The sequence below is a fragment of the Aquarana catesbeiana genome, linkage group LG01, assembly GCF_042186555.1.
Source record: "Aquarana catesbeiana isolate 2022-GZ linkage group LG01, ASM4218655v1, whole genome shotgun sequence".
NCBI lineage: Eukaryota > Metazoa > Chordata > Amphibia > Anura > Ranidae > Aquarana > Aquarana catesbeiana.
In genome coordinates this window covers 607,108,902-607,123,666 of record NC_133324.1, presented here as the reverse complement: position 1 = coordinate 607,123,666, position 14,765 = coordinate 607,108,902, and the positions used below count along the sequence as shown (strand labels likewise).

General features: G+C 44.6%; 1 protein-coding gene across 1 annotated transcript in view; it reads right to left on the bottom strand.

Annotated features, from left to right (window-relative positions):
• The window catches only part of ANKLE1 (ankyrin repeat and LEM domain containing 1), an 89,081-nt gene that overhangs the window by 60,094 nt on the left and 14,222 nt on the right, over nt 1-14,765 (bottom strand). The window contains exon 2 of the mRNA XM_073599287.1: nt 3,354-3,506. Within this exon, the coding sequence (XP_073455388.1) occupies nt 3,354-3,506 (153 nt within the window). The remainder of the gene's footprint in view (nt 1-3,353; nt 3,507-14,765) is intronic.

Below are 14,765 nucleotides of genomic sequence, written 5' to 3'. Positions count from 1 at the left end.
ACGTGTTTAAACGCATGAAGCTAAGCAGTGGTTTCCATTAGGCACAGGGGTACAGTGAGGCTCACAGGATTTTGATTTTTTGGGAATACAGAATGCACTCTATGCAGCAAACCATCAAACTGTTGAAGACATTGACAGAGCATTTTGATTTGCAAGAACCCAAAGCAGGTACAGGGGTCTTCCACCTTAGATGTCTTAATCACCAGCTACATAAGGCTGTCCATGGTTTTCTTCTGCCAAAAGTAAAAATGCCAATCACTTACACAGAATGCACCTAACATTTGTGCATTATAGCCAATGCTCCCGGAGAGAGGGTTTAGTCAGAATCAGAGTAGGAATCAGGACATGGAGATGGACACTTCCAATGAGATGTGGGACAGTAAAAGGTGGCCCTGGACACCCGAGTTACAAATCCTGCTAGAACCAGGAGGTTGATGATACTATAAAATAAGAAGTGCATTCTGCAGCCCCATGGGAGGGATCAAAGAAAAAAAATCAAAAGTGGAAACGGAGGCACATTGCTAAGAAGAGGACCTGCAGGCTATACAGAATGACTTTACCTGAGCGCTACCAAACTTAAGGTTGTATAGAAATGGATAATATAAAACACAATACGACATAGACAACCAGGAAAGCATAACCCCTTGTCAAGTTCAAGGTAGCAATTTATCTTGATAAAAAGGGGTGTCCACCCCTAAATATTGTCTTATGCTATGTACACACGACCGGACTTTCGACGGACCAAATCACGTCAGACTTTGACGGACTTTCGACGGACTTCCGTCAAATCGGGCTTGTCTACACACAATCACACCAAAGTCCGATGGATTCGACCGTGATGACGTACGACCGAACTAGAATAAGGAAGTTCATAGTCAGTAGCTGCCCTAGCGTCGGTTTTCGTCTGTCGGACTAGCATAACGGATTATTCGACCAGACTCGAGTCCGTCGGAAAGATTTGAATCATGTTCTAAATCTAAAGTCCGTCACATTTTCAACAGAAAAGGTCCGCTGAAGGTCCGATGAAGCCCACACACGGACGAATTGTTCGACGGATTTGTTCCGTCGGACAAGTTTGGTCAAAAAGTCTGGCCATGTGTACACGGCATTAATCCCAGATCTCTTTCTGCTACCTGGAGTCTGTTGTTGGTAACGTATTCTGCTGACTGTATTTCACTTTACTTGTTTGAGGCACTCCTTTTTTGCTGCACCTGCTCCTGTTAGGTCATGCAGCTGTGGAGGAGCCTCTCCACAAAAACTACTGGCCCCTTGAACCTCCTCCATCCTGTGGTTTGTAGGATGCTACATTTTTGCACCCCCTAGCAATGTCTCTGGGCTGTTTAACTTGTGCCCATGCTCATCGCGCTCTCTCCTTCTCTAGAGGAGTTGAGCCACTGCAGCTGGAGAAGATGAGAGCGCTCTGAGCATACACACAGTTTGAATGTCCTGAAGTGGCAACTAGGGGGTGCGCAAACGTAGCATCAAGCCCATCTTGAAAGCAGCAGGACAAAGGGAGAGCAAGGGGGTTGGCAGTTTTTGCAGAGAGGTCCCCTCACAGCTGAATGTGTAGTAGGAACAGGGGCAGCACTTGAAAAAGGAACATGTACTATTCATGGGATAAGGAACTGTATAGGGGCTTTTTGGAAAATATTGGAAGGTGAACTTGCACTTTAAATCTATGCTCAATGATAAATTTACCACAGCGCTGTCACTTTAGGAGCATGAACGTTAACCTTGGACTGCTAGTTGTTCATCAAATACCCAAACCAGAAACTTTAGGCAGTTGTTTGAATTAGTCATCACTATTCACAGTGCTGTCCTCATCATGTTATCAATGACACAGTGTTACTGCCATACACATCCTTATTACTTATGCATTTATGTGAAAAACAACACACAAAATAAAAGACCCAATAAATTCCAGAAAATGTCTCTTGCAAAGTGTCTTGTGCCTAAAGTGCTCCAAAATATGTCATCATAAGGTGCCCCAGACATAAAAAGTGATTCAGTGCTGCTAATCTTGCTTCACAGTGCTGCATGCATTGCTCTGTACCCAGTGTCACTCACCAGATGCTTTTGACTTTGTGCCTCTCAGCATCAAAGTCTCCAAGGCTCAAGAAGCAACACTGTCAATGATTGCATGATGAGGACAGCTCTAGGAATAGTTACAGTTTAAATCTATGCTGTCTAGCTTAGTTCCATATGGTGCTGATTTCTTTGTGCTTTACTGTACAAATGAGTATAGTATTTTTTTATGGCTTTATACTAACTTTTTCATGTTGACAATAAATACATGAATTGATCTTTTGGTGTACTGACTCTTTCATTAAGGGAGCTTTCTAATGTAAACACTACAGCATTTACATTTGTGATCACTGTGATTGGTCAACACAGTGACAGAACATCTCTGGAATCTGCTTTGTACACTGTGACTGAAGTACTATATATAAATGGGACTGTGGAAATAGGTGTCTACCACTTTGCTGTTTGTAGACGTATGGCATACCTAAAGCAGAACTTTACCCCTAAGGGCCGATTCAAACTGCTGCAATGCGGGAACCCTGCAAATCCACTACGGGTTCCCGCATCGCATGTCTCCCGGCGGCAGTTCACACTGCCCTATGCGAACTGCTGGGAGTGTCAACTAAAAGTTAATGACACCCCCAAATCAGTTCACATATCGCAGTGTGATCTGCAAACTCGGACAGGATTCTGTTGCGGATCAAAAAAAAGGGTCCTGGGCGAGTTTGATGCAAATTCAGCCATATGATCTTTATGGCTGAAATCGCACAGAGATCACATGTGATTTGCACTGCAGTGCGAATCACATCAGATCTCAGACATCGCACCAGTGGGAACAGCCCTTAAGGGGAAGTTCTGCTTTATACCTCCCCTCTTCTTCTTATGGAAGTTTTTTGGGAGGAGGTACTCATTCCTACTTCCAGTTGGAGCACCTAGGAGAATACATTGAAAGTCTTCTGGGGCGTGTTACAGGTCCCGGCAGGCTGCAGACTGTTCAAATAGCGCAGTGTGGCTCACACGTGCACAGTGGAAAGCCAGCCGTGAAGCCACAAGCATACTAGTGCCGGGGACCTGAGGACCGGAAAAGAACTGGCCCAGGTGAAGACAGCACGGGATCCTAAGACAGGCAAGTGTTTGACTTCTAATTTTTTTCCAAACAGAGTGAAGAACCACTTTAGTTGGTTAAGGATCCATTGCTGGTAATGGAAAAAAAAAGAAAAAAAATCAGGAGTTTACAATTTAGTAGGCTTGGTGTGAAATTCCAAAAGACTACTGTCAGAAAGAGAAGATACATTGTGGCAAGTTGCAAGATAATGAAAAGTATTTCATACCTGACATTGGGATCTCCACCCTTCTGCAAAATCATTGTCAGACATCTGAGAGCGCTCTCACTTTCCTTCCCTGAAGCTAGATGAATGGCTGCAATTCCATCTTGTAGGACTAAGTTTGGATCAGCACCACAGTTTAGAAGATTTTCAACTTCCCTGAGGTTAAATAAAAAAAAAAACACAATGAGAATATATTCCATCAAAAGAAAATACACCCAAAAAACTAGTAAAAGGGGAATAAGTTTGCTTTTAAAATATGGAGATCCCCCTATGGCGGTCTTCATATCCCTGTGATTCCCTACTGTGCTTTCAGTTGAAATCAATGAAAACACATTAAAATCTATGTCAATGTTCAGTGTGAAAGGTCAAATCATCAATGCGCACTGACGTGTAATTTAATTTATTTAAACGGAAAAAAGGGTATCAAAAAGCATAGGTGCATGTCCAGCCTAAATGATGCAATAAGTACTGTGACCTTCGTTTAAAGGCATACAAAAGATAAAAAGACCCTGTAATTTCTGATTTGCTTTTTTTTTTTTGCAAATATAAAGTTTATTAAACTCCAAACAAGGGCGAGGGCCCCACATTACATATATTGACACAGAGACAAAACCAATTACATTTGTAGTTTGCAGAGGAAAAGTATGCATTACAAAACAAGCTATGATGAGAGACGTGAAGGATTCGAGCATATATTAGTTCTGATAACATTCACTCTGTGGCAATCTGTATCCACTGTGGGAAACATCTCATTTGGGTAATCCTCACAGCGGTGGCTAAACCTCCAGGTCATTTCAAAGTAGGAGGGCGTGAACCCATCGGGTCAGCCCAATAATCGTTGACCCTCCTGAGAATATATGAAGATATTCCAATTATCCCAGGTCTGCTTATATATTTCTTGCTTATGTTGTGCTGTAAGTATCAGGTCCTCCATCTTCTTAATTTCCTCTACTCTCCTGAGCCAAAGTTTTATGGGTGGAGGGAGGCTTTGTTTCCAGAAAATTGGAATGCATCCCTTCGCTGCGTTGAGTAAATGTCGGACAAGCGATTTTTTGTATGTCTTAATAGGGATCGAGGAGAGATGAAGGAGAAAAAATGCGGGGTCATCCGGGACGACATAATCAGTAAAAACTTTTGTGTGATGCGTCTAACTTCCCCCCAGAAGTCTTGTAACTTAGGGCATGTCCAAACATGCATCAGAGATCCCTCTCCCTCCGCACACCGCCAGCACAACCCAGAAGTCTCTGGGAAACACTTTTTTAGTCTGACTGGCGTCAAATACCATCTGGTGAGCAGTTTAAAGTTAGATTCTTGTGTTTTAGTGCAGAGCGAAGATTTGAGGGAGAGGGTAATGACTCGCGTCCTTTGTGAGGGTGAGAAGGTGCGGTGTAGATCTTTCTCCCAGCTTGTCAAGCAAGCTAAATGAGGCTGTGTTAATGGAGTAATCAGCAAACTATACGTTTGCGATAGGCTGTGTGCTAGTGGGGTATTTTCTGAGCATAGGGCCTCAAACGGAGTCTGTTCTCGCGTAAAATTTTGCGGAGCTGGGAGCGAATGGAGAAAGTGATGTAGTTGCACTGCTTTCCAAAATGGGAGTTGGTACATTCCCGTTGGGTTACAAAGATCTGAAATGGTTGGCCACCTCCCATTGCAGATAAACTGAGCTGCACAGTCCCTACCTGAGTCTCTAAGGGAGGAGAATTCTGCTGCACCCAACCCTGGTTCGAATTTTGGGTTGCCTAGTATGGGGAATAGAGGAGAATTCTTTGATGTAAGGTTTGTGTGGAGGTTAGATTGGTGGCTATTTCTCAGAGTAATCCCAATGAGTGGGTGAGATTTCAGCTCACTTGGAAGATCACGATAGCACCATAGTGCCCCCCCTAGTGGTACACTCGACTGCGCTTGTTCAAGTTTTATCCAAAGTTTGGATGATCCATTTCTCCTCCAGTCGAGTATACGTCCCAGATGAGAGGCCATATAGTATAAGCGTATGTCAGGTAATGCCAATCCCCCAAACTGTTTGGGGAGAGTCATCTGTGAACGGCGCAGTCGGGGTCTTTTATGTGCCCAAACAAATCTGGTGAAGAGAGCATGGATCTGCCTGAAAAAGAAAGGGGGGATGTGAATCGGTAAGGCTTGGATAAGATATATGAATTTTGGTAAGATACTCATCTTAAAGGAGATTACATCTCCCAAACCAGGAGTGGAAACCTGTGTGCCATTTGTCTAATAAGGTCCGGGTCTTCGTCAAAAGAGGGGGGAAATTTAGGTCGAATGTTCGTGTTGTGTCAGGAGGGATGTATGTACCTAAGTACTTAAGTGCGGTTGAAGTCCACTTAAAACTGAAATTTGATTGGAGCTCAGCTAGGGTCGTGGGAGGGACCGAGACGCCCATTGCTTCAGATTTTGAGAAGTTTATCTTCAAATTAGATATTTCTCCATAAGTTCTGAACTCTCGCATCAAATTTGGGAGAGAAATTTTAGGGTTTGTGAGGGAAAATAGAAGATCATCGGCATATGCTGAAATTTTGCAGTTTATGTTACCTACTTGAAGGCCTGATATGTCTGGGTTTGATCTGATCTTATGTAGGAAGGGTTCAAGGGAAAGGGCAAAGAGGAGGGGGGATAGGGGGCACCCCTGTCTCGTACCATTTCTGATGGGGAAGGGGGAGGAGAGTATGCCATTGACCTTCACTTGGGCAGACGGTATCGAATAGATACTGCCAATCCATTTCATCATCCTATTTCCTAGGCCGATATGACGGAGGACAGAAAACATGTAGTCCCAATTCACCCTATCAAAGGCTTTTTCTGCATCGGTGCTAATAAATATGCTGGGGATATTGTTGGCCTTTGCTATGTGGACGAGGTTGAGTACTTTAATCGTATTATCCCTAGCTTCCCTAGTGGGAATAAATCCCACTTGGTCTAGATGTATTAGGGATTCAATATGTTGTGCTATCCTGGATGCTATGATTTTTGAAAATAATTTGAGGTCCACGTTTAAGAGGGATATGGGTCTATAGCTCCCACAAAAACTGGGATCTTTTCCCTCCTTGTGAATTAGGGAGATATGGGCTTTAAGAGTTTCACTGGGAAAGTGAGAACTTACTCCCAGAGTGTTAAAAAATGCTACTAATCGTGGGCCTAGAACTGGTAGTAGAGTCTTATAATACTGGACTGTGAACCCGTCCGGGCCTGGAGCTTTACCTGTTTTCATGGAGTTTAACGCTACCTGCAGTTCCTCTAGAGTGATTGGTTCATCTAGTAAGTTTTTAGTTTCTACTGATAGTGGGGGGATTTGGGCATCTGAAACATATTTATCAATGTCGGCCTGACTGGAGGGGGAGTTGGGGAGATTGTATAAACCTGAGAAAAAGGTTTCAAATCCCTGTGCTACTTGCGTCGGAAGGACGGCTTTCTTCCCGTCTGGAAGTGTGATCTGCGGAATGTATGAGGAGGTTTTAATTGCTTTAACCGACTTGGCCAGAAGTCTACCACACTTATCTCCTGACTCGTAAGACATCTTACGACAAATTTGTAGGGCAGCCTTTGCTTTATAGAGCAATAGATCAGTGATTTGAGAACGCAAGGTCCGCAACTTCGTCTCAAGATCGTGGTGAGGGAGCCGTTTATGTTGTAGTTCTGTTGCGGCCAGTTCGGAAAGAAATCTGGAAAGTCTCACATTTCTTTCCCGTTTGATGGCTGCCCCATGTTTAATAAACACTCCCCGCAGGATACATTTGTGAGCCTCCCATAATATGCCAGGGTCACAATCCTGTACATCATTTTCTTGGAAGTATGAGTCTATTGCTTTGGACACCTCTCCCAGCACCTCCGGGGTTTGGAGCAGACTTTCATTTAGTCGCCAGAAGATGGACCTAGGGGAAAGTCTCTAACTGAGTGTATACGTGAGATGAATTGGGGCATGGTCTGACCATGTGATTTGACCAAGTGTGGTAGTTTCCACCAGGTGGAGCTGGTCATGAGGTAACAAAAAGAAATCAATCCTGGAGTATACTTTGTGTGGGGATGAGTAGAAGGTATAATCCCTCTCTCCCGAGTGTTGGAGTCTCCAAATATCAATTAGGTGGGCGTTGTGTAGGGTTTGTGCGATGCGTTTCCGATATGAGTACAGTAATGAGGAGGTGCCAGAGGAGGTGTCCACTGAGGGGGCTAAGGGTACATTGAAGTCCCCTCCTAGTATTAGTTGGCCTACTTTGTATTCCATCAGTCTCTGAATGGCCCGTTTGATAAAGCTGTCTTGTTGTTCATTGGGGGCATAAAGAGTGGCAAGTGTGAATTGAGCCTCTCCCACTCGTCCTTTAAGGAATAAATAGCGTCCCTCAGGGTCCGCCATCACCTCCTGGAACTGCCAGGGCAGCCTATTGGAGATCAATATCGATACTCCTCTAGATTTGCCACTGCCGTTCGTGGAGTGGTAAGCATGTGGAAAGAATCTATTTTGGAGTACTGGAGATTTGTTAGTTTTAAAGTGAGTCTCCTGAATGAATGCAATATCAGAACGGGATTTTTTAAGCTCAGTGAGTAATATGCGTCTCTTCTCAGGGGTGTTTAGACCCTTAGTGTTCAGGGACGTTACCTTAAAAGGTGTTCACCGCCATGTCTTCGAAAGGGGTAAAGGGATGGGTGACAGGGATCTCACCTAAGTAGTGAGAGGGGGGGGAAAGAGAGGGAAATAGGGAAAGGAGAAAAAGAAAAATAACAGTAAAAATAAGTAAGGTGTAGAAGCAGCTACTTTGCAACGTAGCCCGACTGTCTCACCTAAATTATTAAAACTAAAGTAGTAAGTACTTACTTAACTTACACACTTCACCGAAATCTCGGGTGTATGTAATGGCCTATGTGGGGTGTGGGTGGGTACTGCCCGCGGATGAGATCCCGGCATCCCTCCCCATCCTGATCATCATGAGAAGCAAATACTGTAAATAGTAATTAGTAGAACAGGAATAAGATATATTCAACTATAACTAGTGGACGGTTTCCTAGAGAAATAGTCTTGAGGTTCCCTCCCGTCTGCAGTGATCATTTAACCAGTGTTTCCTGGTAATCCATATTAGGTGAGCGCAAGCTTCCACCACAGATTACTGTTCAGCCAAGAGGGTTCAACTCCGTCTCGCTGATGGAGACGAAGTTGTCCCATGAGACCAGCAACCACAGGTCTCTAGAGCTGCGTGCTACAACCGGCCCTCCTTCTCAAACCACCGCAGACGGGGTAAGGGAGCTCAGTACATCCAGACCTCGCCCATATTGCAAGATATATAACGTCCCCTCCCCCCCCCCTCCATCCAGACACTCCCACTCCCTCCCCACCAGGTCGAATACCTATATGTATAAGTATGTCATCGTTCTCCTTCAGAGCGATCTGTGGAGAGAAATCATTTTACTGCCATATTATCTCCCCTAGTAACTACAACAATAATAGAGAGTAAAACGTAAACTCAAACATAAATTAACTCGGTAATCCTGAAGTAATGTTGACATTTTACCGCACAGATAACCTCTAACGTAGCACAATTGCGTAGGGTACAAGTTCTGTTCACCGCAAGTTAGGTATCTGTTAAGTGAGTCATCCAATCATCTGTCTTCTTCTGGGGGGAATGAGAGATATACGGATGAAGGCATGGGACAGGCTCGGTGGCAGGGCCATATTGTTCAAATGGTGTTGGATGAAAATGTTAAGGCATCAGTGAGCCTAGGAAGGTAAATGAGCGGATGTAAGCAAAGCCTGAACTATAGCTTGAGATGTAGCGTGGTAGTCTATAGAACTAAGTCAGATCAGGGTTATGAGTAAGATAAAAGGATGTGGTAGTCCTGCAATGATAGGCACCAACACTGCTGCTTCAGACTCATACGGGGAGGGGGTGACATCCACAATGCAAAGTGTGTCTCCAGTGAGTAGGGGGATAAGGATGAAACAAATATAAACTATAGATAATTGGTGATTAGTTCCATATTTGTAGTGAAAGAGGGGCAACAGAGACTACTCACACTTCCCGATGGTCATCTTGAGAGAGAGAGAGCGGGGACGTCGTCTGCTTCTCTGTGGTCTTTGCGGTCTCGGTGCCTGGTTCCGCAGCGTGTTGGAGCGGCCTGGGGCTCTTGGGAGATATTCCAGCCAGTTGGGAATTGCAATCGGATCCGCTCCTAAAAAAATCGAATAAGGCCGGTAGGGATTCCGGGGATCGCAAGAGGAATGGACGCTTGTCTTTAATGAAGGTGACGGACAGCGGGAAACCCCAGCGATAGGTGGCATCACAACGCCGGGCTAAGTCTAGGAGAGGTTTCAGGATGGCTCGTCGGATTAGAGTTGATCTCGATATATCTGGAAGCAGCTTCACAGACGCCCCATCGAACTCCAGCTCTCCCGACTCCCAGGCTCCCCGTGCGATAGCCTCCTTGTGGGTATAATGATGTAGGCGGCAAATCACGTCTCTGGGTCTAGCTGGGTCCGTCGATCGGGGGCCCAGGGCTCTGTGCACTCGGTCAATTTCGATCCGTTCGGGGAGATGATCTCCCGCCACTCTCCGGAAGATGTCTGTGACTGTAGCGAGCAGATCTGCTTGGCCAGTGGATTCTGGGAGGCCTCGGAGCCGCAGGTTATTTCTACGGCTCCTATCCTCTATTTCTTCCACCCGTAGCTGCAGTTCGATCGCAGAGGAGGACTGATCGGTCTGCCGAGACTCCAGGGAGGATACTCTCTGCTCCAAGACGCTAGTGTGGTTTCTCCGGACGATAAGCGCGTGTTTAGCAATTGCACTTCTTGCTTTACTGCGCGGAGTTCCTTCCTATGAGCTGCCTCCACCTTCCCCACTAGGGCCTCAATGTCCGCCCTCGTTGGTAGTGCTTGCAAGATAGCTTTCAGTTGGGCGTCAGCTCCTACCATGAACGGCTGGCGTGGAGACCTATTCGGATCCTCCTCTGTTGGATCAGGTGAGTTGGTAAATAGTTTCGGGCTTCTGGATCCCTCCGAGATGTCAGGAGTTACCATGCGTTCTGGGGTCTGTGAGCGGGAGCTCCATGGGTCCGCCATTTTAAGTTCTGGGGAACCGGATCAAGACCTGCCAAAAAGTCTCTGTAAATCCCCTAAAGCTGGAGTGTTAGGAGCAAGGCTAGTCTTCTTGTTCCTCCTATCTGTCCGCTTCTTGGATGTGAGCATTTTGTAGAAATAGAGCTGAAATCACCAAGATGAGTGAGGAGAGGCCGGGAGCTCCGTGCAAGCACGTCTTTACTCGGCCATATCCAGACCACGCCCCCTCTGATTTGCTTTTAACTGCTTACAGAGCGGAAGATTTGGCTGCGTAATGACCAGGCCATTTTTTGCGATATGGCACTGCATCACTTTAACTGACAATTGCGCGGTCATGCAATGCTGTACCCAAACAAAATTGATGTCCTTTCTTTCCCACAAATAGAGCTTTCTTTTGGTGGTATTTGATCACCTCTGCGGTTTTTATTTTTTGTGCTATAAAACAAAAAAAAGAGCGACAATTTTGGAAAAAAAACAATAATTTAACTTTTTGCTATAATAAAAATCCCCAAAAATGTTTTTAAAAAACAAAATTTCTTCACTAGTTTAGGCTGATATATATTCTTCTACATATCTTTGGTAAAAAAAAAAAATCAAATCGCAATAAGCGTTTATTGATTGGTTTGCACAAAAGTTGCAGCATCTACAAACTTTGGGAAAGATTTATGGCATTTTTATTATTTCTTTTTTTACTAGTTATGGTGGTGATCTGCGATTTTTAGCGGTACTGCGATATTGTGACGGACAGATCGAACACCTGACACATTTTTGGGACCATTGACGTTTATACAGCGTTCAGAGCTATAAAAATGCACTGGTTACTGTGTAAATGTCCCTGGCAGAGAAGAGGTTAACACTAGGGGGTGATCAAGGGGTTAAATGTGTTACTGAGTTAGTGTTTCTAATGGTGTGGGGTTAGGACTGACTGGAGGAGGAGACATATTGTTGTTCCTACTTACTAGGAACAAACTATATGTCTCCTCTCTCCTGACAGAACAGGGAATTGTGTGTTTATACAAATACACAAATCCCCGTTCTAGCTCTCATTCCCACAATCGTGGGTGGTCGGCGGCTGTCGCGCTCGCCGGCCACGAGCATTGGGACCCCCGCCGTGCTGTGGACGGGCCTCCGGCGGCTCTTAAAGGGGAGGACATACCCGTAAGGCGATTCGTGGGAACGTCCCACTTTGCCAACGTATATCCGCGTGAGCCGGTTGGCAGGTGGTTAAAGTTACCAGCTCCAGAGACATCACCCTGTTCCAGGCGTCACTCTGTATTTGGACACTGACTGGAACAAAGCATGCAGTCAGTGAAGTCGATAAAATAGGGGCCGATTTTCTAAAACGGGAGAGTGCTAAATCTGGTGCAGCTCTGCAGAGAAACCAGTGAGCTTGCAGGTTTAAGCCTAGGTTCACATTGCTGCGGGTTAGAAATCAGCTCAACTCGCACAATTTCAAACTGGCAATGTAGTCCGACTTCGGGGACGATTTAACAGACATTTGTGCGGGTTCCTGCAAAGATGTCTCTTCAAATCGCCCCCAAAATCTCCAAAAGTAGTACAGGAACTACTTTTGGGAATCGGTGCGGCATTGCACCGATTTGGATGGTGCCATTGCCAGCAATAGCCATCGGTTAGGCATGCCAAATCGACCCAATGTGAACGGGGGATTATTGTCAAAGCTTTATTGAACAAGCTGAAGTTAGAAGCTGATTGGCAACCATGCACAGCTGCACCAAAGTTTTCACTCTCCAGTTTTAGTAAATCAACCCCACAGTTTAAACTTTCACAAGCCCAGGCTTAAAAGGGGTTGTAAACCCTCGTGTCTTTTTTCACCTTAATGCATCCTAGGATTCAGGATCGAGGGAAAGATGAATACAGCAATTTACAGAGACATCCTTGATGAAAACCTGCTCCAGAGCGCTCTGGACCTCAGACTAGGGCCAAGGTTCATCTTCCAACAGGACAACGACACGAAGCACACAGCCAAGATAACAAAGGAGTGGCTATGGGACAACTCTGTGAATGTCCTTGAGTGGCCCAACCAGAGCCCAGACTTGAACCCTATTGAACATCTCTGGAGAGATCTGAAAATGGCTGTGCACTGATGCTCCGCATCCAACCTGATGGAGCTTGAGAAGTCCTGCAAAGAAGAATCGGAGAAACTGCCCAAAAATAGGTGTGCCATGCTTGTAGTATCATTCTGAAAAAGACTTGAGGCTGTAATTTGTGCCAAATGTGCTTTAACAAAGTATTGAGAAAAGGCTGTGAATACTTATATACGTGATTTTTTTTTTGTTTTTTATTTTTAATAAAATTTGCAAACATTTCAAACAAACTTCTTTCATGTTGTCATTATGGGGTATTTGTATGACACTAATAAAATTTCAAAAATTTTACCTTTTTGTAGTTTAATACTGTTGTGCCCTTAAAGTCCCATTGTTTAGTTCCTTGATGCCCTTAATTATTATGGGGTATTGTTTGTAGAACTCTGAAGAAAATAATGAATTTGAAGTGTAAGTTCTCCTTTACAGAAAACCTGAGGCCAGCTATCACTGCTAGGAGACATCGGGTCGCTGCTTTACCGGACCGGGAATTTAAAATCCCCAGGCTTTCTTTTTAATCCCCCACTGACAGGACGGGCTAGGCAAGTTCCGATTGGTCTGCAGCGTTCCATGCAATTTGAGTGCCACCCATATGTACCTTTACAAGATACATTTAGGAGAATAAGGCGTGGGGATTTCAAATCCCCGGACCGGTGAAGCGGCGACCTGATATCTCCAAGAAGGTGATCGCCAGCCTCAGTTACAGTGGGTCAGGGGGTCCAGTGTAAGTTCACCTTACAGGTTTTCTGTAAAGGTGAACTTACCCTTTAATCCATTTTGGAATAAGGCTGTAACATAACAGCCTTGGCCTCGCCAAGGATCCAGGGTTCTCTGAAAGCAACTGTACTCTGATATGCAATAAATGACAGAGTGAAGGAAAGACTACAATAAGTCCACCTAATCCAACCGTGCCCTCCATCACGTTTAAAAAAAAAAAAAAAAAAAAAAAAAAAAAAACACACACACACACACACACACACACACACACAAACAGCCAAAAGCAGAAGGAGCAAGCCGACCTTCAACATTCCTGTTGCAAGTTCGCATTTGCATATCAGACTGCACTGGATTTTTGGCGTCCTCGTGAAAGCTTTTGTGGGTATGTGCAGGAACTTGGAGATGTGGGAAAACTTTCTTCTTTACCCAATGATGGATCTGGGCAAAACATTGGTAGGACAATGTCCTGAGAGCAATGATAAACAGAAGAAAAGTTCAGAAGAAATCCCAGATCTATCTTTAAAACCATTCTACTGTATCTGGGAAAATTGACCTTACAACCAAACTCTCTGTATATTTTGAAAATTCAAAAAACACTCCTGAAGCAGCTACCTGTACTTTGAGAGTGCTGACTGCCAGGCCCTTGTCGGCACCATCTTGTAAAAACTCCAAAATAGAAGGGAGGTCCTCCAGTTGATGACCAGAAGAATTGGACCAGCAGTCCATACTTTATCATAACTAGCCCTAGTTACTTGCAACTCTCAAGAAGAGTAGAAACTAGCCACTCTGAATTTCTTTTGTAAGAGCTGTTCCTCAAAAACTAAGCTACGAGTCTTACTCTAGCTACCTCCGGGTAGCATAAGGGCCCTTGAAGCAGCAAGACTTGTCTGATTAGAAGAGGCCAATATAGTTTGACTGCCAGACAGAGAGTGAAAAACCATGCTCTTTTGGGCCAGAAAGGCGCTATGAAGATGACTGAAGTTCTTTACTTTCTGAATTTTCCTTAGCAGTTGCAGGATCAAGTGAAAGAAGGGAAAACGCATAACAAAGATGGAAATCCCAGGGTTGTGCAAGAGCGTTTATCCCTATTGTACGTTTTTCCCTGTTTAGAGAAAAGAATAGTGGGGTTTTTGTATTCTGTTTATTTGCAAAGAGGTCCATTTGAGGACTAGCCACTTCTCCGTAATCTGGGAGTATACTTCTAGATTTAAAGTCCACACTGCCTCCCACACCTGGGGCCTGCTCAGGAAGTTAACCACAAAATTCAAAGTCCCCTTGAGATGGACTGCCAATAAAGATGCCAAATGGGCTTCTGCCCAAAGGAGGACTTCCTCTGCCAGAATCTGCAAAATTCTGCTCTTTGTGCCCCCTTACCTGGCCATGGGTGTAGCATTGTCCGAAAAGACTTAAAATATGATGCCTTGTACTGCTGTGTGTGGTTTGTGGTTACCTTTTCTGTGTTGAAACTCAATAAAACCTACCCTTAAAAAAAAGGAAAAAAAATTTGAGGAATTCCCTGCTGAGACTTTGTCCAGGCACTCTGCG